We start from the raw sequence: 21,973 nt of genomic DNA, 5'->3' as shown, positions 1-21,973 counted from the left end.
TTCTAATCCTGTTACAGAATTAAGAGCTGGATGAATTGTATACACTCCTGAGATTACAAAGATCTGTTATTATGAGCTAAGCAGTTTATATGGCTTAAATCTTTATACCATATTCTTATTCAAATAATATCAATCCAGCTTTTCTAATGCCGAGCATGATGCTAAATATATCTTATTAAAGGATGTGATTTCAAGTTAGGAGAGTTCCCGGACAAGTGATTTGTGCTGCCTAGTACGGCTATAACTTATTATCTAAATCAAGTTGTTGCACCAAACACTCAAAAACGCTTGGAAGACCAATGGACTTGGTGTGTCAATAATTCAAAGTCATTTGATTGCAAGCAAACAGCCAAGATTTATATTAGGTTATCAGTTCTGCATATTTCGACAGAATTGTTTTTTATTGTGCTCATGTCTGCTGATGTGTGTAATATTTTAAATTAATTTTATTTCTTAATACATTTTTATTTACCATATGCAATTTGTGTGCTCTAATGGACCCACGAATATGTATAAACATTTGGAGTTTTCTGAGCCTTGACACTGGGTGTGTTTTTTACTTAATAAGTAATAACATTCAAAATTATATATGGATAACTTCTAAAAGCTTAACAGAACTGAAGATATTTGAAATAACTTTTCATCATCGGGGATGTAAGAAAAACAGACCACATGCTTCCATCAGAGTAGCCAACTTGCCTGGGATCATAGCAATCTTACACTTTGTGATCTGGTCATTATTCCAAAACATGGTCCTCAAAGTATGCAGCCAAAATGGTTACAGATCTAGTTGTGTAGCAATTAGGTCAAATAACAGACTTCATCAAGTGTTGCCTCTGTAAAGGACAATTCCACGTACACAACACAAAGTATATGACAGTCACATAGTAGTGTAGAACTACCACCAATAACACAGTGAACATGACAGAAACAAGTACCTTAGCACAGGGGGGCTACAGAGGTGGGGAGGGGATAGAATAAAGAGAATATCAGCATCAATCAGGCCTGTACCCAGGTCCAATATCTACCGTCAAACATCATCAGTAGAATAGATATATTGGAGAACTCGTGACTTTCAGCCAATTTTTGCCCGCTAGAGCTGCCCCGGTATTGTTAAGTGTGAAGTGGAAAAGTATAGAAGCAACAACAGCTCAGCGCAAAGTGGCAAGCCCGCCCAGCACAGAACCCTTACACAACCCCATTGAACGCTGCTGTAATTAATTAGAATGCCGACTGCGAGCTAAGCCTTATAACCCTAGATCAGTACCCGATTTACGAATACTGTGGCTGAATGGATGCGAATCCCCCAAGCCATGGTCCAAAATCTAGAGGAAAGCCTTCCCAGAAGAATGGAGGCTGTTACGGCAGCAAAGGGGGGACCAACTTGATGATGCTTATGTGTCCACATAATTGTGACCATGTAGTGTATTTGAAATAATGGCAAAAAGAGGCAGTATTTTTTTTCTTTGAGTCTCTGCACCCAAAACTTCCTGTCAACCCTACTGAAGATGGTTGAGAGCCACTCAGGAGTGAAAATGACCAGGCTCAGATAACAAACTTCTTAATTTATATATGTGAAGTTATGTCATATTAAGCTTTACATGTCTATTTGTGTAAGAGGTCATGTCATATTAGAAACCATTGTATTTTTAGGTTCAGCGGCCATATCAAAGCAATTGTGTTCAGGTATGTAACAGGATCCCAATGGACTAAAGTGTCCCAATGTTTCAATCATCATGATGTTCCGCAGCGCTGCACAGAGAATCGGGAATGTTGGCAAGTATGGAAGTCACACAGCATCGGTGTGTAACTTGCAGTTTGGGACTGTGTTACACAACTCGTCACTGATGAAGAACAGTTACTGGTAAGAAAGAAGGATAAACAGATGGTGCAAGGAGAAAGCTATTAGGTTTGTGATTGGTTTTATAATGCAAAAGAACTACTGAATGACAGCCGATCAGAGCTCTGCAGGAACAACAATATTTAGTAATATAAAACCAATCATAGTGCTAAGGCAATTTCCCCTCCTGGGTGTAGAGGCACCACAGGTTCACAAGGACCTAGTGATTAATCCCAATGCAACAGGGAGAAATATGGGACTAGATAGGGGAATTTGAGCAATTATTATTATTATTATTGTTGTTTATTTGTTAGGCGCCACAAGGTATCCGCAGCGCCGTACATGGTACAAACAGTAGACTATACAGGGTAAAACAATACAGAACAATAAACACAAAGTACCAGAACTTCAGAAACTCCAGGCAGGCAAATACTGTAAAGACGGAGCAGAAGAACAGGTCTGGAGACAGAAGGGGAGAGGGGCCCTGCTCATACGAGCTTACATCCTAAGGGAGGGTAAACAAAATCAGGCACAAGAGGGAGCCAGTGAAGCAATGGGGAGAGAAAAAGGAGCCAGTGAGAAACAGAAGAGGTGAGAGGTTAAGTGGATGGTTGGTAGGCCTTAAGGAACAGGTGAGTTTTAAGTGCCAGCTTGAAGGAGCACAGATTGGGTGATAGACGGATGGAGCGAGGGAGGTCGTTCCAGTGAAAGGGGGCAGCTCGGGAGAAGTCTTGTATTCTAGAGTGGGAAGAAGTAATCAGAGTGGAGGAGAGGCGGCGATCATTGGCTGAGCGCAGGGAGCGGGCGGGAGTGTGGATGGAGAGGAGGTTAGAGATATAAGGGGCAATAGACTGGGAGAGAGCCTTGTAGGTGGTGGTGAGGAGTTTGAAAAGGATTCTGTAGGGGAAGGGGAGCCAGTGTAAGGCAAGACAGAGAGGGGAGGCAGAGGAGGAGCGGCGTGTGAGGAAGATGAGTCTCGCAGCCGCATTAAGTATAGAGCGGAGGAGGGCGAGGAGGGAGCAGGGGAGGCCAGTAAGGAGCAGGTTGCAGTAGTCGAGGCGGGAGATGATGAGAGCATGGATGACAGTTTTGGTGGCATCTTGAGAGAGGAAAGGACGGATGCGGGCAATGTTACGGAGTTGGAAGCGACAGGCTTGGGCAAGGGATTGAATGTGGGGGGCAAAAGAGAGAGAGGAGTCAAGAGTGACTCCTAGGCAGCGGAGTTGGGTGACAGAGGAGATAGTGGAGTTGTTAACAGTTATAGAGAGGTCATAGTGGGAAGGGCGTCTGGGTGGGGGAAAGACAATGAGTTCAGTTTTGGAGATGTTAATTTTAAGAAAGCGTGAAGACATCCAGGAGGAGATGGCTGAGAGGCAGTCAGTTACACGAGAGAGGAGGGAGGAGGAAAGATCAGGAGAAGAGAAGTAGAGTTGAATATCGTCAGCATATAGGTGATACTGAAGACCGAACGAAGAGATGAGAGCTCCAAGGGAGGAAGTATAGAGCGAAAAGAGTAAAGGGCCAAGAACAGAGCACTGAGGGACTCCAACAGGGAGAGGGGAGGGGGTGGAGGAAGAACCAGACGTGGATACAGAGGAGGAGCGGTTAGCAAGGTATGAGGTGAACCAGGCATGAACAGAGCCAGAGAGGCCGAGAGAGAGAAGAGTATGCAGCAGGAGGGGGTGGTCCACGGTGTTGAAGGCCGCGGAGAGGTCGAGGAGGATGAGTATGGAGTAGTGACCCTTGGATTTGGCTGATAGGATATCATTAGCAATTATCTATACTGCAACCATTTAATATTTACATATTCACTGTACTATACTAATAAGTATATCCTTTCTACAGTATCACACAGTGTTAGTAGTCTGCAATAAGTTATGTTTTTTTCATCATATGACTCGTACGTTTTGATGCGATGCAATGTTACTCTTGCTGTAATGGGTTGCTAGCTTACATTTTTCTTTCACTGCACTAATTTAATACATTGAGCTTTGCACATTATCTTAATTTAGTAATAAATCATACAGCAAGCAGTAGCTTCATGTTAAGAGGTATGTGGATATACCATAAAATACAGCATATAGGGTTAACAACATGTACTCCTATATCATAATTCCAAACTGGAAATTGGTCTTGCATGTAGCTTTTCAAAACATTTTTCTTGAAATAAATTAATCTCCTTTACAGGAACATCTAATAAAGTTATAAAATATATTTAAGGGATCCTTTACATCAGGATTTTAGTGTGTTATCAGTGGACTGCACACTGATCACATGTATAGTTCATGGATACCATTTGTTATCAAGGATTGTTGTCTTACTAGGGACCACTTGGTTGTAGATCTATGTAAGTCACACTCCACCCACACTAGTCTTCTCCTCCAAACTTCACCCTTCCCAGTTGTAGTACAGCCAGCCACCTTGCACTGCATTGTAAACACAGGTGCTGATTTTACTTTACTAATAATGTTTATTGTTTGCAATAATGGTGGCTCATATTTCATTCTCCACCCTCCCCTGCTACTTCTTACCTTGTACACAAGTAGCAGGTAGAGGAGGGAATGTCCCTGGCTGGTGACACACACCATGCAGTTGCAATCACTAATAGGCGGTGGACAAACGTGTGCGGATGACACTCCCAGAGCGCCCTTCCTCACTGCCAATTACACAACTGATCATGATTGTAATACCAAAGCTGCCTTCTAACTCAATCTACTGCTTGTATACAAGGTATGATGTAGTGGAGGAATGGCAAGAATGACTTACAGGGGAAGGGAAGAACAGGCAGCACGTGGGGCAGACCATTATTTTGCTCCCTGCAAACTCAATCTATCCCCCACCACTAAGATAGTTCCACCTTTGTGTAATACATATAATTATCTATGAATTACTGTCTATTGTTATAAGCTATTTCATGAATCAAATTCGCCCTGCATTAAACAAAGCTAAACAATTACCTTATAATATCAATCCTGATGCACTCCTGAAACATTTACATGCATATTTGGCAATGATATTATTAAATTATTTTCTATTTTCTTTTACAATAATATAATGTAGGTTGGGATTCCGTTGAGGAGTAGGTGTGTACTTGAAAAAATAAATCAGATTATCTGAAGGAACACAAGTTTGTAGCCCAGATCTTAGACACATTTGACAGGTTTGATCACAATGAACAGTTCACAGCTGAAGTGGTAACGGAGAGAACCGGCATGTTTGTATCCGTTTACCGCCCTCAATCACTTACTGGATCATATTATTTTTTATTTACATTTTTGCCAAATTTAAGGATATCTTGTTAACCCCCCTAACCATGACCCTGTTGCTAGCTCACGCCATAGTCTAACCCTTTTCTCTCCCTTCTCTGCCCACTGACCCGACCCCAACAGTCTCTCACTTGCTTGGCCCCCTCAGTGAACTCCTCTATGCTGAAGTCCCGGTCGAAGTACGCCCTGATGAGGAAGAAGTAGATCCTGGTCCGAAACCAGACGATAGGGTTAGGGACCCCGACAACTACCATCTTATCGGATCTTGTCTTTTGGCCGCTGAAACCCCGGATCACACTCAGGTGACCAGAGGGTTGGTGGTTCCCCGGATGGGAAAGGAACGGAACCCGCAAATGGGAACATATCGGTGTCCTGGTACAAAGCCGGGATAAGCGAAACACCGATCGCCACATTCTGTGCGTGCGGTAATCTGTCCCCTGGAAACATTTACTGCTCGTGAGTTCCGGCCTCCAGAATGTAATTCGTACTTTTATCTCTGCATTACAAGGGAGTATTTTCTATTCAAGTAAAACTAAATACGACCGAACCGAGGTTAGTATGTTTGCTATTTCTAACTATTCTCTCATCCCAGAGGAAAGCAGCGTTCATTTGAAAGCCGATTTCCGCTAAGAACTAATTTTGTGATAGGTGGGCTGGATGACAATAGATTGTGAGTCTGTGTAGTCCAACCTGCGGCCTTCCAGGTGGTGTGAAACTACAAGTCCCAGCATTCCCTTCCAGCTATCGACTGGTTGTCGACCGGCAAAGCATGCTGGGACTTGTAGTTTCACAACACCTGGAGGGCCGCGGGTTGGACAGGCCTGGTGTAGACTGATACAAAGCACAGAAACACGTACTTATCAACACAGAAGTTGTGCGTGGTGACGTCACGGAAAGGAGGTGCGCCATATTGGTTGTGGATTACTGTCATTGGTTGTGTATTACAATAATGCTCATACTTTCATAGTAATGTTAAACAGCAGTTGATACAGAGTGCTGATTGCAATTATAGGTTTGACCGAATATCGATCTGTAACATCTAAAAAGAATGCAATGTACATACAATATATTTTCTAAAATGTCTATATCAGCTGAGCACTAAAATGAATATACAATAATGCAATCTGCAGCTCCCCGACCACCTAATCCTGATAAGATAGAGAGACCATAACATAGCATAACGTGCAGCAGCTATGTAACTGTCTAAATCTGATGTGAACGATTGATCACATGACATCTAGCGGGGACCTCGGCCCGCAGTGGACCGTGAAACGCACGGCTGACACGCAAAATAGGGAAGTGAGACTTCCGGGAATGTACTACGCATGCGTAGATAGTGGGCATTTCAGCCGCTTCAGTTCCCTGTTAAGAAGCGAACATTGCTGTGTTCCTGGGCACAGTAAGTGGTGTACCTGACGGTGGGTGGGTATGTGCTGCCCGGGATTTCGATATATTATAAGGGCCACATTTTGTTTATTATAAAGGAGGGAAATGGTGACATTTTGAGCTTTTGCGATAGACAGCATTGGCCAGTAACGAGGCTGAAGTTAGCTGTTCTTTCATTTCTCATTCATATTCGAGCTTATTATGAAAATTTTATTTTTAAAGGATTAAATCAAGTTGGATCACTGATTTAACATTATACACTAATGGGTGTCCCTTACACAAATTTCAGTTGTATTTAGCTTGGCCCAACATGGATTAGGGCATGAAATCAGGTGATAAAGTGGGCACAGATGCAATTTTAATCGTTTTGAATAGCTGTAGTTTTGCAAGGGTTAAATCCCATTGGGCCACAAATTTTATAGTGGAAGCCAATAAAGAGTGGTCAGTTACATAAAATCTACTTGTATATTGCCTGGCCCAGCAAGGTTTGGGCATGAAATCAGGTGGCAAAGTACCAACAGGATTTAGCCCTTGCAAAACTACAGCCACTTAGTCAAACTGGTATCAGTGCCCACTTTGTCAACTGGTTTCCTGGCCAAAATGTCATTGGATCAGGCAAAAAACAAGTGGGTTATATGTAACTGACTGCCCTCTATTGATTCCCACTATCACATTTGTGGCCCAATGGGATTTAACCCTTGCAAACTACAGCTACTTGTTCAAAATTGTATCTGTGCCCACTTTGTCACCTGATTTCATGCCCAAAAGCTTGTTAGGCCAGGCAAAATACAAGTGGATTACATGTAACTGTCCACCCTCTATTGATTCCCACTATCAAATTTGTGGCCCGACGGGACTTAACCCTTGTAAAACTACAGCTACTTATTCAAAATAATAAAATATGGTGCCTGTGCCCACTTCACCACCTGATTTAATGCCCGAAACCTTGTTGGGCCAATAATGTATTTGAAATATATTTCTGAAAGGAAATCTCTTCCTGTTGCATCATATACTGATGTGACACAAAAATGCACCAAGTTTAGGGACTTGATTAATAAATCATGGCCATTAAGACAACCACCAACCTCCCCGCAATCACTTAAATAATGGGGCCCTACATGCAAGCTCTCTTGTTGTCTAGCTCCCATGTGGCTCCAGTCTTATAATATCTTGCACAGTGGGGTGGATTTCCAAATAGTGTATTTATATTATAATATGTACATACATACTGTCAGTTAGAACCAGGATGATTATAGAGTTATTGCCAGTTGCAGATAATAAAGAGCACTACCAACCTCCTGACCACCACTTCTCCGCTCTCTCCAGACTCTCACCCCTAGGTTAGGGGGTTGTGGTAACGGCACCCTTGGGGGGAAACAGGCGCAGAGTGTATGTTCGCTGTCAGACAGACCCAGGCAGTAAGTAAAAAAATAGCCGGGCCCGTGAAATAGATCCTGAGGAGAACACTGGTTTCAAAGCAGATAGATAAGCAATATTCATAGACAATGATTACATTGTATCTAATAAATAATATTATTATTTAGTAGAGATATTCACTGACCCCAGTGTTCTGGTTTTGGTTTTGGATCTCGATTATCTTCGTGTTTTGGTTTTGGATCCCTATTTTTTTATTCCTATTTTTTTTCTAAAATCCCATTATTTTGCTTTTTTTCCCCCCCCTACATTATTATTAACTTCAATAACACTAATTTCAAGTCATTTGCAATCAATTTTGACCATTAACTTTCAAATGAAGACTGCAGCGACATGGGTGGATGCTAAGCAACAGAGCAATGACTGAAACACACGGCAGTTCATAGCACATCTAGGAAACATTGTCACACAGCAGTGGCAGAAAAGTGGAGCAAGATGGAATTGTCCTTGGATCAAGAAATCAGTTATGGTCCATTTGATCGCTCCACCCGTTCCTTGGATAACTGTGGTAATTCTACAGCTAATACATGGCGATGAGCGCTGCATACCCCCTTCCTCCCCCTGGTATGTGTGCTTTTATCAGACCCACACCAATCCAGGGTGCCAAACAATGCACTAAAAAGAGCCATTGTAATTCCCAGCATAAAGGAAGTCACTGAGCTTCGAATCAGCCCCAATTCCCCCCAAAATATAATATAGTTAGGTACCTTTGATGTAAAGTGCAGATTACAAACATTTTGTGCAATACTGATGAAACAGCAGCAAAGTGGAAGGTAATACATATACATGGCTATCTAGACATTCATGCTTACATTACTTCTGCAAGCAACGTTGTTCTTTGTTAATAAAAGTGTTGTCTTTTATACCGTTCAAAAAAATTAAAAATAATCCTCCACCATCTTTGGATGTTGATAATAGGATCAGGTGGAGTTACAGCAGAAGTGTCACAAATTCTGGTGGGTTTTTTTACAGTAGACAAGACCAAGGGGTAAATGTATGAACCTCCGGATTCTTCAACTCCGGCGAGTTCAGCGTCTTCAGCTCTTAAATTTAAAGCGGCGCTGACTTGTAAAGGGAGACTTCCCTTTACAAGGCAGCGCCGCTTTAAATTTAAGTGCCTAAGGCACTGAACTCGCCGGAGTTGAAGAATCCGGAGGTTCATACATTTACCCCCAGATGTCAAAAGTCATCTGCATCATCAATGGGTGTCTTAAGATTTTTGCAAAGCACACAACAGTATATAGCACATGTAGGTAACATTGGCATACAGCGGTAGCTGAAAGTAAAAGTGGTGCAAAATGGAATTGTCCTTGGGCCCTCCCACCCACCTTATGTTGGATCTTAAAAAGGACATGCACACTTTAACAAACCAAGTACTTCAGCAACAAGGAGTGACACTTTTGAGGCTGATGTGCTTGGTTTGTTTGGGCCCCCACAAAACAAGCTAACAATGGGCTTAAGACATCTAAGGTAACAGTGTTGTTAATGAACTCTTCCGTGGCAAGATGATGTTGTCATCAGCCTCATCCTCACCCTCATCAGTTTGTACATCATCCTCACACATTAGTAATTCATCACCACTGGAATCCACCATTATAGAAGTCTCAGTATTTTAATGTAATTGGCATGAAAGGCCTTCCTCGTGGAAATTGAAGTTCATTTTTATGAACATCATCTTTTCCATATTTTGAGAAAGTAGCCTCCAACGCCGATCGCGGACAAGGTTCCCGACTGTGTTGAAAACACTTTCCGAGTACACACTGGAGGGTGGGCAGCTTAGGCTGTGCAGAGCGAGTTGGTACACGGGTCTCCAAATTCTCTTTTTTTCCTCCCAGTATGTAAAGGGACTGTCTGATGTGTCTATTTCTATGCTGTCGTTAAAATAATCCTCCACCATCCTTTGGATGTTGATAGTAGGATCATTTGGAGTTACAGCAGAGGTGTCACTAATTCTGGTCAATTTTTTTACAGTAGACAAGACCAGATGTTAAAATGTTGTGCTGAGTCATCTGCATCATCTCTGGGTCTCTTGGGAAAGCTAAGTTTTTTCCTACCTGCAGATGACTGAGAAACTGAAACTGATGCCGTCCTGTCACATAACACTTGAGCTGTCATCTTGCTCACCAGGAGCTCCTTGCATCTCTTCAGATCTGGGTCAGTTGGAAACAAAGAGAAGACATATCTCATAAACCTAGGATCAAGCGCAGTCACCAAAATGTAGTAATCCGATTTCAAGATTTTGATAACTCTTGGATCCTGGCGAAGCGAATAAAGTACTTGATCTACAAGTCCGACATTATTAGTGTAATTGCTTTGTTTAATCTCTTTCTTCAGTTTCTCAAGCTGCTTTTCCAAAAGTCTAATTAAGGGAATCACTTGACTCAAGCCGAAGTGTCTGAACTCACTTCACGGGTGACTACTTCAAATTGTTTCAGCACCTTGCACAACATGGAAAGTATTCTCCACTTCGCTTTAGTTAAATACATCCTTACATACATGACTTGTGGAGTAAGCGTGGATGGCTTTTCGCTGTTCCTCCATCTGCAGAAGCTTATACAGGGTGGAATTCCACCTTGTGACCACCTCTTGCTTCAGTTGGTGGCAAGGCAAATTAAATTGCTCTTGTAGCTGCTGCAATCTCCTACATGCTGTTGTCGAATGCCGGAAATATCCAGATATTTTACGGCCACAGACAGCATCTCCTGCACGTCCCTGTCATTTTTTTAAAAAGCTCTGCACCACCAAGGTTATTGTGTGCGCAAAACAGCGAATGTGATGAAATTCACCCAGCTGTAATACTCTCACAATATTGGTGGCCTTATCAGAAATGACATATCCTGAGGAGAGTCCAAGCGGGATAAGCCATGTTGCAATGACATCCCTTAGTTTTTGTAACAGATTGCCAGCTGTATGCCTCTTGATGAAGCTGGTGATACACAGAGTAGCCTGCCTCTGAAAAATGTGACGTACTTGACTACATTGTGCTGCTGGTGAAGGCGAATCACCAACCCAGTGGGCTGTCACAGTCCTATAATCTTTAGTTTGCCCAGTTCCGCTTGTCCACATATCTGTGGTTAAGTGTACAGTGGGTAGAATGGCATTTTTTAGCCCAATAATTAAATTTTTGCAAACCTTCTGGTAGAGGTGAGGAATAGCATTTCTAGTAAAATGGTGTGATGGAATTTGGTAACGGGGACACAAAACCTCAAGTAACCTGCTGCATTAATAGTGGATATTGCTAGCATAGTCACCATGGCGTCTGTGATCCGCTTTCATACTTGCTTCCTCTTGCAAATGATTGTTTAACAGTCAATTGTTCTAAACTACTAGTAGTCTTCTTCTTGGTCTGCTTCTGAGATGAAGATTTACCTCCAGCAGCAGCAGCAGTGGGCCTAACGCTCAAGAATTCATCTGAGGAATCCAGGATAGTGGAGGAGTCATTTAGCCTTAGCAACTTGGATGCAGGACTAACTCCGATCGCTACTGAAGATATTGATGAGGACGGTGTTGTGGGTGTAGATTGCAGGTGTCTGGATCTAGCTGAGAGAAGGGACCTAGCTTATGATTGACTGCTCATTGTTATTTTTTTAGCATAAGTTTCTGATTTTCCCAACAGCTTGCCATGAACTCGCTTCAAATGGCATAACATGGATGAGGTTCCTAGATGGTTAAGGTCCCTACCTCTACTGACTGTGGCTTTACAAACGCTACAAATGGCTAGACAACTGTTGGCAGGATTTGGGTAAAAATAATTCCACACATGAAAGTACCGAGCCAACTCGGTACTCGGTTCTGCTAAGTTCGGGTGTGTTCGGTTCTCAGGTAACCGAGCCTGAGCTTCTCTATTATTTAGTCTTCTCTGCAGTAAATGTGTCTCCTCATCAGAATTTAAAATAACTGCCAGTTGAGGGCTATTTTCTTTTATGTTGCTTTTATACAGCTATATTCTTTGACTTAAGTAAACTCTTATGAATATTGAACAATACAGGATTTTTCTGACATTTATGTTTTCTAGATCTAGTTAACTATGTTGCTCTCCATAAGTTGTTAACCCACTGCCAATTATCTGCTACCATCATTAGCTTAAACGCATACTAGGGGTTGCATAGGGGTGAAACTAAAATATGCTTTTTCCCATAGCAAGATTTTGTGATATGTTTCACCCATGTGCTGATGCATGGTAATGTGATATGGTTCCTCCACCAGCTGTGGGCCTCATAAGAGCTGCGCTGCTATACAGAGCTGGATCACCCAAAATACAATTTAGGTTATCGCATAGAGCACTGGGGGGGCCAGAATTACACATTCCTGCTGTCTCTGTTTTTCACATTCACACACTTCACCTACCATACCCACCATAGTGACTGCTCCCATTGTCACATGTCAGATGACACCCCTTCCATCTTGCTCCCTCTGGTTTCCCTGACCTCTTTCTCCATTCTGAACACCGTTTGGTAAATGCTCTCAAATATCATTCCCATTGCCTGTGTGACTGCCCCTACACACAATGACCATTATGTCAGAGAAAGGAGAGGGGCAAACCAGCAGCCTGGCATCTATATTCTTCTCTGCCTTCCTCCTATGATAGTTACACTTTTTGGGGTTGTTGTGGTATGTTTAATAGAAGCTGGGGAGACCTTAAATAACCATGCTTAATGAGCATATATCTCTATGGGATAGTCAAACTGTCAGACTGCTCCTCCAATAGCAAATGATCACACTTCAGATACATACCAGTATCTGTAGCATACAACACTAGCAAGCTCCCTTTCAGAGTAATGAATGGTACATGCACACCTATGAGTTTGAAAGCATTTTATGTAATACATTGAAACACCGGCAGTTATAAAAATACACTTTCAATAGTGTTCATGTGGTAAGCGCAACCAAGAATGTGTAATGACATGTTTGATTATTGTTGGAACTATTATTATTTTAGGAGATTCCCTGCTCTTATCATGTAAAAATGCGGTTAAACTAGAGGGGTATAAGTACTCTAACTGATGGAAATGTTATCACTTATGATTATTTTTTTTCTGAAAAAACTGCACAAACATAGGACATATTTTCTGTATTCACCTTGTTGTTATTATATCTATAACAGCAAGATCTCACAGTCCCAGTGTAAAGGTAAAGCATTTTTTTGGCCAAATTTAGTTACTCAGAAGGGGATGTCCTGAATGTTTAAGGCACTGGGATGTAAGCAGTCAGTAGGCAGGATTGTATAGTTGTGTTTTTTTTCTTATTACAATAAAGGTAATGCATAACAGTGGCTGAATGGACGATTTTCACTGCTGAAATCACGGCTTGAGTTGCAAGCATTATATACTGGTTTTGTTTTTTGTGCCAGGTTGTTTCTAAACATGATAAAAAGTTGGTCGCTGTGGATGAATTGTATAGTTTTACCTTTCCTTGAAGGCGAGAACAACTCCGGCTTATCAGTCATGCAGAAATTGCTTGCTGTACACTTCCATATGTCTGTGACTCTAACTCACATCCCTACTGGCATTAATAAAAAAGACATGCTTGTATGCTACTGCATTCTTTTTTTTTTCTCAGCAAATTATTTTTCTTTTGGGAAGCTTGACTTGAGTCTGCATTTACGCAAGTGGTGTACTATTGTCATTGTATCTTTTGTACTCGGCATCTGGAAAAATGTTAATGGTTTTTCTTACCTAGAAACTAAAGCAGTTAACCAGTTAAATGATATTCATCATGTGTCTTTTGTACAGGTGCTATGGAGTTCAAACCAACAAAAATCCCTGTGCCCGAGTACTCAGGAGTAGATAAAAAAAAGTTTCTACAAGAGCTCTATCCTCTGGTGAGTGTTTGAAATGTGAATAAATGCACTGCACTAAACACCATACATAAAATTAAATGCACTCATTATTTTACTTCCTCTAACCTGCAACTGTACTTTTGATCGGTAACATGCCCATACATTCAGTGATTTAGATTGCTAGTTCTAGACCAAGTTCGTCCCGATTAGCAGCAGACTAGTGGGAAATACAGCAATACTGAACAGTTGGGACCATCTACTTTGGCCACACCACTTTGTGAGGATTAAATATAGATCCAGTCACCCAGTGCTTGGGTCAGTGACCAGATCTACCTATTAGCAATACTTATAAGGGGCCAACATCAGTGTTTACAGGTAAACCCCCTGTAAAGAGTCTGATTGTCTCAAGACTCTTTGTGATGTGGCGGTGCTTTTCAGATGGACAGATAAGTTATTTATCTGTCCCAGTTTCAGCATGCATTCCTGCTTAATTGAGGACTTCTAATATAGCCAGACATAAACAGAACTTAGGGGTGGGGGGGGGGTGCATTCCTCCTCTTCATCTGCTGTAATTAAATATAATTTGTAACCAATGGTCATCTTACCTTTGTGTCTCCAGGTGTAAGATGTGATATTGCATTGTCTATCACATATATATAATATGAATTTGGGTCATATCTTAAGTATGATGAAACCCATTCCCAACACAAGTAGCTCTAACATACAGGGTTTGGCAAATGATGGTGCACTTCGGAGTAATTACATAGATCAACATGGTGACAAATATTATATACTATTTATTTTAGAATGAATTTTTGGATGTAATTGAAATGACTGGTGTTTGATTTTTTTAGAGAAAGCCAGTTGTGCTGAGAGACTTGGATTTGGGAGCTTGTAAGACACAATGGAGTTTGGATTATATGAGCAGGAAAGGTGGAGGGCGAGAGGTGAAAATCCATGTGTCTGAGGTGCCACAGATGGATTTTATCAAGAAGAATTTCATATACAGGTGATAAAAGTAGAACTGTAAAACTTTTGATTGTTTCCACTCTTTCTAAAATGCATAAGACATACCTGAAGATAGAACGGTGTTGTGTCTTTACACTACCTGCTTGTTGTTTTTCAGATCTCTGCCGTTTAATGTATTTGTGCGTAGGGCAGCTGAAAACAAACACACAGACTTCTTTATCTCAGAGGTAATGTCTATCTAACGTACCGCAGTCTCAGCGTTTGTCTGACTAATTACATATGACGTCTCATACATCCTTTTCCTCATATGCTTGTTGAAGATTTTGGGCGTTGGACTTCAAACATAAAAAAAACACGCAAAATTAGTGATTTATAATTCTGATCACAGATTGACAAAGCCTGTATGAAGAAAAAGTGAACACTAACCACCTCTAAATTGATTAGTATCACGTGTACATTATTAAAAATAACATATATCTCACAGCAGTTGTTAAATAGACACTAATGTGGATGTATTAATGGATAATAAATTCACATAGAGAGAACCCAGCTTAAGGAATACTACAGCAAATGTAATTAAGAGCAACATTATGCAATAATAGCAGTATAACATGATAGGGGTTGGTGATCAGTGTATATGGTTTGTGTAGATGTACCCATTTGCCCACCATGGACTCATTCGGGTGACCACCCCATTATACTTTCTGATTTACATCCCTGCAGATGCTTTGCATTATAATTTATGAGATTGTAGTGTGTCAAATGTACTGTATATCCATGTTGGCAAAAGTAAAAAAGACACCTTAAATTACTGTCCACCATAATTTTTCATCACCCCTTTAAATAATTCTAAATGTCCTTTCTTCTCTGAAAATACTGCTCATTAGAGCCTCTATGTCTTAGCTAAGACATAAGTTTAAGGGGATATCATATCAGAACTGTCTCTAAGTAATGGCCTCAGTGATAGGCTGACTAATGGAAGGCACTAGAGACTTGAATCAGGTCTCCTCTGCCAGCCTGCACTCTGGCTCTACTAGTGTTGGCCATGTGGAAGACAAACTGGACAGCTTGTCACTCCTTAAGGTCTACCCTGGTTAAAAGATAAAATAATACAAAATATAAAGAAAGAGAAAATCCTATAATGATTCTCAAGTATAGAAATCAATCTATAAAAGCAGATATGTTTACTAGTATATTACAATTAAAATCAAAGTTTATTCTCTGTGAAACAGATGTATCACAATCATGTGACAATGTGTCTAGTCATTGAGATACAAACTACCTTTTGATTAGTTGCATTGTTATATGTTTGCATATAAAAGTTGCCTAGACATTAAAAGTAACTGTTGGTGCTTGATCATTACCATTTTAGAGGACATTAAGAAAACATTTTTTTTTGGCATGTCCAAAAAATACTATGAGGCTATCCAGTAAACAAGGAGTGTCCCCTTAAATGCACAATCTCCACCATATAAAGTTCATTAAACTATCTTGTCCCACCAAATGAAATTCCGTTTTTGCGTTTAGCCAATTAAGGCACATTACTGCAGCTACCCTGCATTTTTCAAACAACTGCCCAGCTCACCCCATCAAAAAGGAAAACCACAATAATGAAGGTGCTTATTCATTATTTTTCTAAGGTTATAATTATTTAATATATCAGAGCCAAAATATTGTATTATCATCATCATCACCATTTATTTACATAGCGCCACTGATTCCGCAGCGCTGTACAGAGAACTCATTCACATCAGTCCCTGCCCCATTGGAGCTTACAGTCTAAATTCCCTAACACACATAGACTAGGGTCAATTTTGATAGCAGCCAATTAACCTACCAGTATGTTTTTGGAGTATTAAGAGAATCACCACAGCAAACACTGAATTTCTGCTCTCATCAATCTGAGTGGTCATTGTTAATTAACTCTCCATTACACTGGTTGAATGGGTTAGTAGAGTGTCCTCTTTTTATAACTCTAATGTTTGTAAATGTATGTTTATTTATCTCTATTAGGATGAGAAATATTATCTCAGATCTTTGGGTGAAGACCCTCGCAAGGTAAAAAGTAAGCGCACATAGTAAATATTCTCTCTCGCCCTTCCTGGCTGTGTATAAGACTAAGTAAATTCTTCCATGATTTATCTTTTATAAAGCACCAGCATATTCTCTAGCTGCTTGGAGATATATTATTATTATAATTTATGTATAGAGCACCAGGCATATCCTATAGCACTGTACAACTGAAATCAATTACAGATGGTATGTAATAACTTTAAATTACACCACAGTACTTAGGGAATCAGATATTCGCTGGTGTTGTTCTGGGGGTCAAAATCAAACAATCCCCCTTCCTTGCGTAAGGGTCTGATTGCCAGATAATTTGTTTTGTTCTATATGACATATAGATGAACTACAGTGAAACATTTTGCTAATGTTGTATTCACAGAAAATTTGATTACTATAAAGAGTAAACACTGATGTTACTGTCTTTCTTGTCATTTTATGAAATGTTTTGTTTGTTTATGTCACGTATTTCTGCAGGATATTGCAGACATCAGTAAACAGTTTCCAGAGCTGGCAACAGACATCCAGATTCCAGAGTTCTTTGAGAAAGATCAATTCTTCTCCAGTGTATTCCGTATCAGCTCTCCGGGACTGCAGCTGTGGACACACTATGATGTATGGTACATCTCTAGAAATATTGTACCTGGGAATGTATTTTGTGGACAGGTGAATCTTGTCAACACCTAGATAATACACGGGCAGACACACCACACTACTTTGAGTGAAACTATACCCAGTTTCCCAAACTGCCTCTGAAAAACATAATCATCTACAAACATGGGAGAGAATATTAAGGTTGCCTTTTGAGTATTTTGAGGAAAATAAATTATTAGTGAGCATAATTTGCTTATTTCCTCTTTCTACTCCATGGCAGCCCTTGCTGATAGGATGTACCCAAGCAATACCTTTCAGTCGGTTCTAAATGGAATAATCAGTCTCCACAATAGAGATCCTGTATATACAAATATTTATTGTTCAACAGCTTGGAGGATCCTTACTCCCATTTGTGTGTCTATTGCTTCCACCACATCCAGCAGATTATTTCTGGAAAAAGTATATAGTAGTCCAGTCTGCAGCTCTGCACAAGTCATTTACTGAAGCTTGAGTTCTATGTGCCCATGCGGTCGCACTGCTCAAGCTGAGTGTGCCCTCAATATTTTTGGAAAATCTTCTTCATTCCCATCAAAGGCATGTACTATTACTTACCAGTTCCATCTTGCTTGTGTGTCTCTTGATGGTTTTTGTCCTTAACGTGGATTACAATTGGATCTGTTTTCTTATATTTCTCTGTTTTTGAAATATACATAGAGTTTGCTCTTGCCAAGTCTATTGTGTAATATTCTCTCTCTTTCATCTGTTGGTTCTGGAAAGAAAGCTGGGGGCACAATTTCCCAGTTTATACTGGAGGTCGACACTACTTTAGGTAAAAGGTCCCGATTTGTCCTCATTATTACTTTGTCCCTATATATGTTGAGGAATGGTTTTTTACACCATAATGCTTAAAGTTCATGCACTCTTAAAGCAGACGCGATTGCCACCAAAAATAAGATCTTGAGGTAAATGTATCAAGGCGCGAGTTTCCGGTGGGTTTGAAAAGTGGAGATGTTTCTATAGCAACCAATCAGATTGTAGCTGTCATTTTGTAGAATGTAATAAATACATTTTATAACTAGAATCTGACTGTTTGCTATATATCTCCACTTTTTCAATCCCACAGTTTGATAAATTTACCCCTAGGACTAGGTTAAGGTCTGGTGGTGACACAAAGGATTTGATGCAAATCCTTTCCTTGAAGAAATTTTCCTACTAAATCATCTGCCGCTATTTTCTTCTCAAGAAACACCATGAAGAGCTGCAATCTGTACCTTGTATTGCATGCCAAACCCTTTTGTAATCCTTCCTTAGCTATCCTGAAGCTCCACTTTTGACACAAAATATTTCATCATATATTCAGTCAATTCATTAAATTGTTCATTGGTTTGCCCTATATCTTCTCTATGTGGAATACAACTCATACATAGGGCTTCTTAGTAATCCATTAGGCAGATCCTTATCACAGGTTCCACATATTCTGTTATTGTTTTAATTGTTTTCTTCCAGTCTACATGCTCTACAAAAGTACAGGAAATGGGGAATGTGTGTGTGTATATCTATAATATAAATGTCTAGTGGCGTGTGTTAGTCTGTCTGTGTGTGTGTGGAGAAAATAAAACCAAGCTGCAGCGCCACCTGCTGGGCGGAGTTATACACTGACCTACTAAATTCTTAGTGTGTGTGGGGAAAAAAATTCAGAAAGGGCTGAAATTTGGTATACTAAGATGTTTTTAATTTGTTAATTTAATTTGTTAATTGTTAAAAGTGTTTATAAAGATTTAAAAAAAATATATATATATATCTTGAAGGAGAAGTGACAGTTGGGAGTGGTTGGTGGTTGCCGGGGTTGACAGTGGGGAGTGGTTGGTGGTTGAGGCCTGGGCTATGGCCCAAATGCATGACAAGAACCTTTTTAACACCTTAAGTAGCTTGATTTGACTAGAATGCATGAGTATCATGCACGGGTTAACTTGTATGTATATGTATATATATATATATATATATATATATATATTTATTTTTACCCAGCATTGCTATATTATAAATAAACACCTCTATCTAGGGGCTTATCTATAACGGATGTCTTTAGGCTTCTTTGGAGTGGGTTCCAGATCCATGCTGCAGGCTGTATACTCAGACTCACCGGTGCTATAGTTCCCTGTAAGACTGAAACAGATTACAAATGTTGCTGTCACCATTCCAATCCCAGAAACCCCAGAAGTGATGCCCTTCCTTATGTGGCTCTAATTTAAATGATTCATATGCTTCTTTTTATATTGCCTGCCGGAAACATGTCTCAAAAGGGATGTTATGATGGGGATATTAGAGCAGAACTAATAGAGGTGGAATAAAGAGTGTAAGAAAGAAACGGTCTGCAATAATACTGCATCTTCTTTCTTTCCCAAGATTGGGAGATCCTTCTAATGGATCATAGATGATCACCGGTATGAATTGTACCAATGTAACTGTGTTCAAACAAAAGTATCTACACAAGTTTAATTTATTAGTCAGAACACTTTAGAAGATAGTATTTCTTACTATTATCAATAGAGGCTGTTCTCCATCAGTCTGACTGCTCACTATCACTATCGTGACTGACAGGAAATTATTCTACTTTCAGGTGATGGATAATTTGCTTATTCAAGTGACTGGAACAAAAAGAGTTGTGTTGTATAGTCCACGGGATGCACAATATTTATATTTGTCAGGTACTTTCCATTGTTTGTTTTATTAAATGTTTCTTTTTATTGACCCAATCAATTTTATTTTTAGTAATGCACAAATAGTTAAATAGGGGGCACATTCCTGACATTAGCCTCATACAATAGTTAGTGCATTTATTCTACTCTTTATGTGCTTTCCAAAACTGAAGATGATTTTTTTTTGTCTTGTTTCCAGGTGACAAGTCAGAGGTGTTAAATGTAGATAACCCAGACTTAGTCAAGTATCCTCTTTTTTCTCAAGCAAGAAGATATGAATGTACTTTACAAGCTGGTGATGTGCTGTTTATCCCAGGTACGTAACTTTATATTACATTCCATATTCATTTCCTAATACTGTGGTGAGCAAATGTCAGACCTCATAGGAGTCTTTTATTGGCTGTGATGTTACAGTGCACTTACACAGTCAATGTATCAGGTTAGTTGATGATAGGAAGGTGATGTCTCACCAGCTTGAGTAGCCAGATATAGGTCTGCTGATTCTTTATAAATATAAAGTGAGGCCGCTGATAAATACCTTGTTAGCCACCACTGTTGTAATCTCTTTTTGTACTGAAAAGGATTCAGTTTTTAAAGACTAATTTACCAATGACGTAAGGTGCACTGGGTAGATATGATTTTTATTTGTCATTTTTCATATGCATTGTTATATATTTGACACTGTTTCTTCAGTAACAATAATTGATTTTATGTCAAAGTTTTGATTCCAGCCTCCTACGTGTATTTTATTAATATTTTTTGCATTTTCATCTAATCCAAACAACTGAGATTATTAAGCATTGTAAGGTTCCTCTTCATGAACACTGGAGATGATTATACAATTGTAAATATGCTTTCATGTTCAATAAATAGGTCTATATTTAGAAGTAATTACTATCTAAACACAACTAAAATTAGCATTCCAACATACTGTACAACTCCTAGATTTATCTTAACGCTTACTAAAATATTTAACTATTTCCTTCAAATTACAAGTTCTATTTTCCCATAATGTAGCCAGAACTGCAATGCCTATTACTTCCATCCACCTTACCAAACAAATTTATGCTATTCCACACTAATCCCCAAAGAGTGCTACTGAAAGCACTAAGGATAACACAAAGTTGTACTACAACTATTTCCAGGGTCCTGGCACAAAGCACAACATAAAGGACTACAAGTTCAACATTATCCAGTGTCTTTACACAAAGCACAACACTTAAGATGTTCTTACACTGAATGCAGTACAAGTATGAGTAGGTTGGACCATGTTCTGGTGTTGATATTAGTGTGGCAATTAGAACCCTTAGGTTGGAAGAGAGAAACTGCTATGCGGTGTGCTTTACAGAGGTTATTAAGGCAGTTGTTGAAGGGATATCAATAGATGTATATAGTGTAAGTTAACAAACACTGCTTGTACGTATCAACACTTATAAGCAGGAACACTTCACCCATCTCTCAAGCTATTTGACAAAGTAATTGTTTTGCCATTCCACTCACAAGTTGGTCTGAGTGGTAATATTCTGTCTTTCTCTGCATGACAGGAATTGGATTTCTAAATATGATTTTTATTTTTTGGTAATATAGATTCTCTAAAGTTTTTATTTATTTATGCAAATATTCATCTTGTTGGTTCTAGCGCTCTGGTTTCATAATACAGTTGCTGAAGAATTTGGAGTGGGAATAAATGTCTTTTGGAAGCACCTGCCATCTGAGTTCTATGATAAAACAGACACTTACGGAAACAAGGACCCCACAGCAGCCTCCAGAGCGGTGCAGATCTTGGATCGGGCCTTGAAAACTCTTGATGAACTGCCTGAGGAGTATAAAGATTTCTATGCTAGGAGAATGGTACTACGTGTAAAGGCCAAAGCCTACAGTGCAAACTTTGAATAAAAATTGTTTTATATATAGACCGTAAATTAAAATACACTTTATTTTA

General features: G+C 39.8%; 3 protein-coding genes across 4 annotated transcripts in view; 2 read left to right on the top strand and 1 right to left on the bottom strand.

The window, feature by feature from the left end:
* Positions 1–5,719, bottom strand: part of MAIP1 (matrix AAA peptidase interacting protein 1) — a 17,555-nt gene extending 11,836 nt beyond the window's left edge. The window contains exon 1 of the mRNA XM_075180099.1: positions 5,238–5,719. Within this exon, the coding sequence (XP_075036200.1) occupies positions 5,238–5,519 (282 nt within the window). The 5' untranslated portion in view covers positions 5,520–5,719. The remainder of the gene's footprint in view (positions 1–5,237) is intronic.
* On the top strand, positions 5,588–21,973 carry TYW5 (tRNA-yW synthesizing protein 5). Of its 2 annotated transcripts, none has more exons than XM_075180097.1 (9): positions 5,588–5,658; positions 13,659–13,747; positions 14,560–14,714; positions 14,832–14,901; positions 16,688–16,732; positions 17,216–17,377; positions 19,953–20,040; positions 20,231–20,347; positions 21,671–21,973. In XM_075180097.1, the coding sequence occupies exons 2-9, from the start codon at positions 13,664–13,666 to the stop codon at positions 21,925–21,927; spliced, it is 978 nt and encodes a 325-aa protein (XP_075036198.1). In that variant the 5' UTR covers positions 5,588–5,658; positions 13,659–13,663; the 3' UTR covers positions 21,928–21,973. The 2 variants fall into 2 exon arrangements, with proteins under 2 accessions (XP_075036198.1, XP_075036199.1); XM_075180098.1 differs by lacking the exon at positions 5,588–5,658 and adding an exon at positions 6,428–6,505 and having other exon boundaries at positions 17,216–17,353.
* VPS8 (VPS8 subunit of CORVET complex) overlaps positions 6,429–21,973 on the top strand; it is a 361,642-nt gene continuing 346,097 nt past the window's right edge. The window contains exon 1 of the mRNA XM_075180095.1: positions 6,429–6,505. Coding sequence (XP_075036196.1) covers position 6,505 — 1 coding nt within the window. The 5' untranslated portion in view covers positions 6,429–6,504. The remainder of the gene's footprint in view (positions 6,506–21,973) is intronic.

Source organism: Mixophyes fleayi, chromosome 7, assembly GCF_038048845.1.
Source record: "Mixophyes fleayi isolate aMixFle1 chromosome 7, aMixFle1.hap1, whole genome shotgun sequence".
In the NCBI taxonomy this organism is placed as follows: Eukaryota; Metazoa; Chordata; class Amphibia; order Anura; family Limnodynastidae; genus Mixophyes; species Mixophyes fleayi.
Note: the sequence above shows the minus strand (reverse complement) of the source record. Positions and strands in the feature narration are given on the sequence as shown.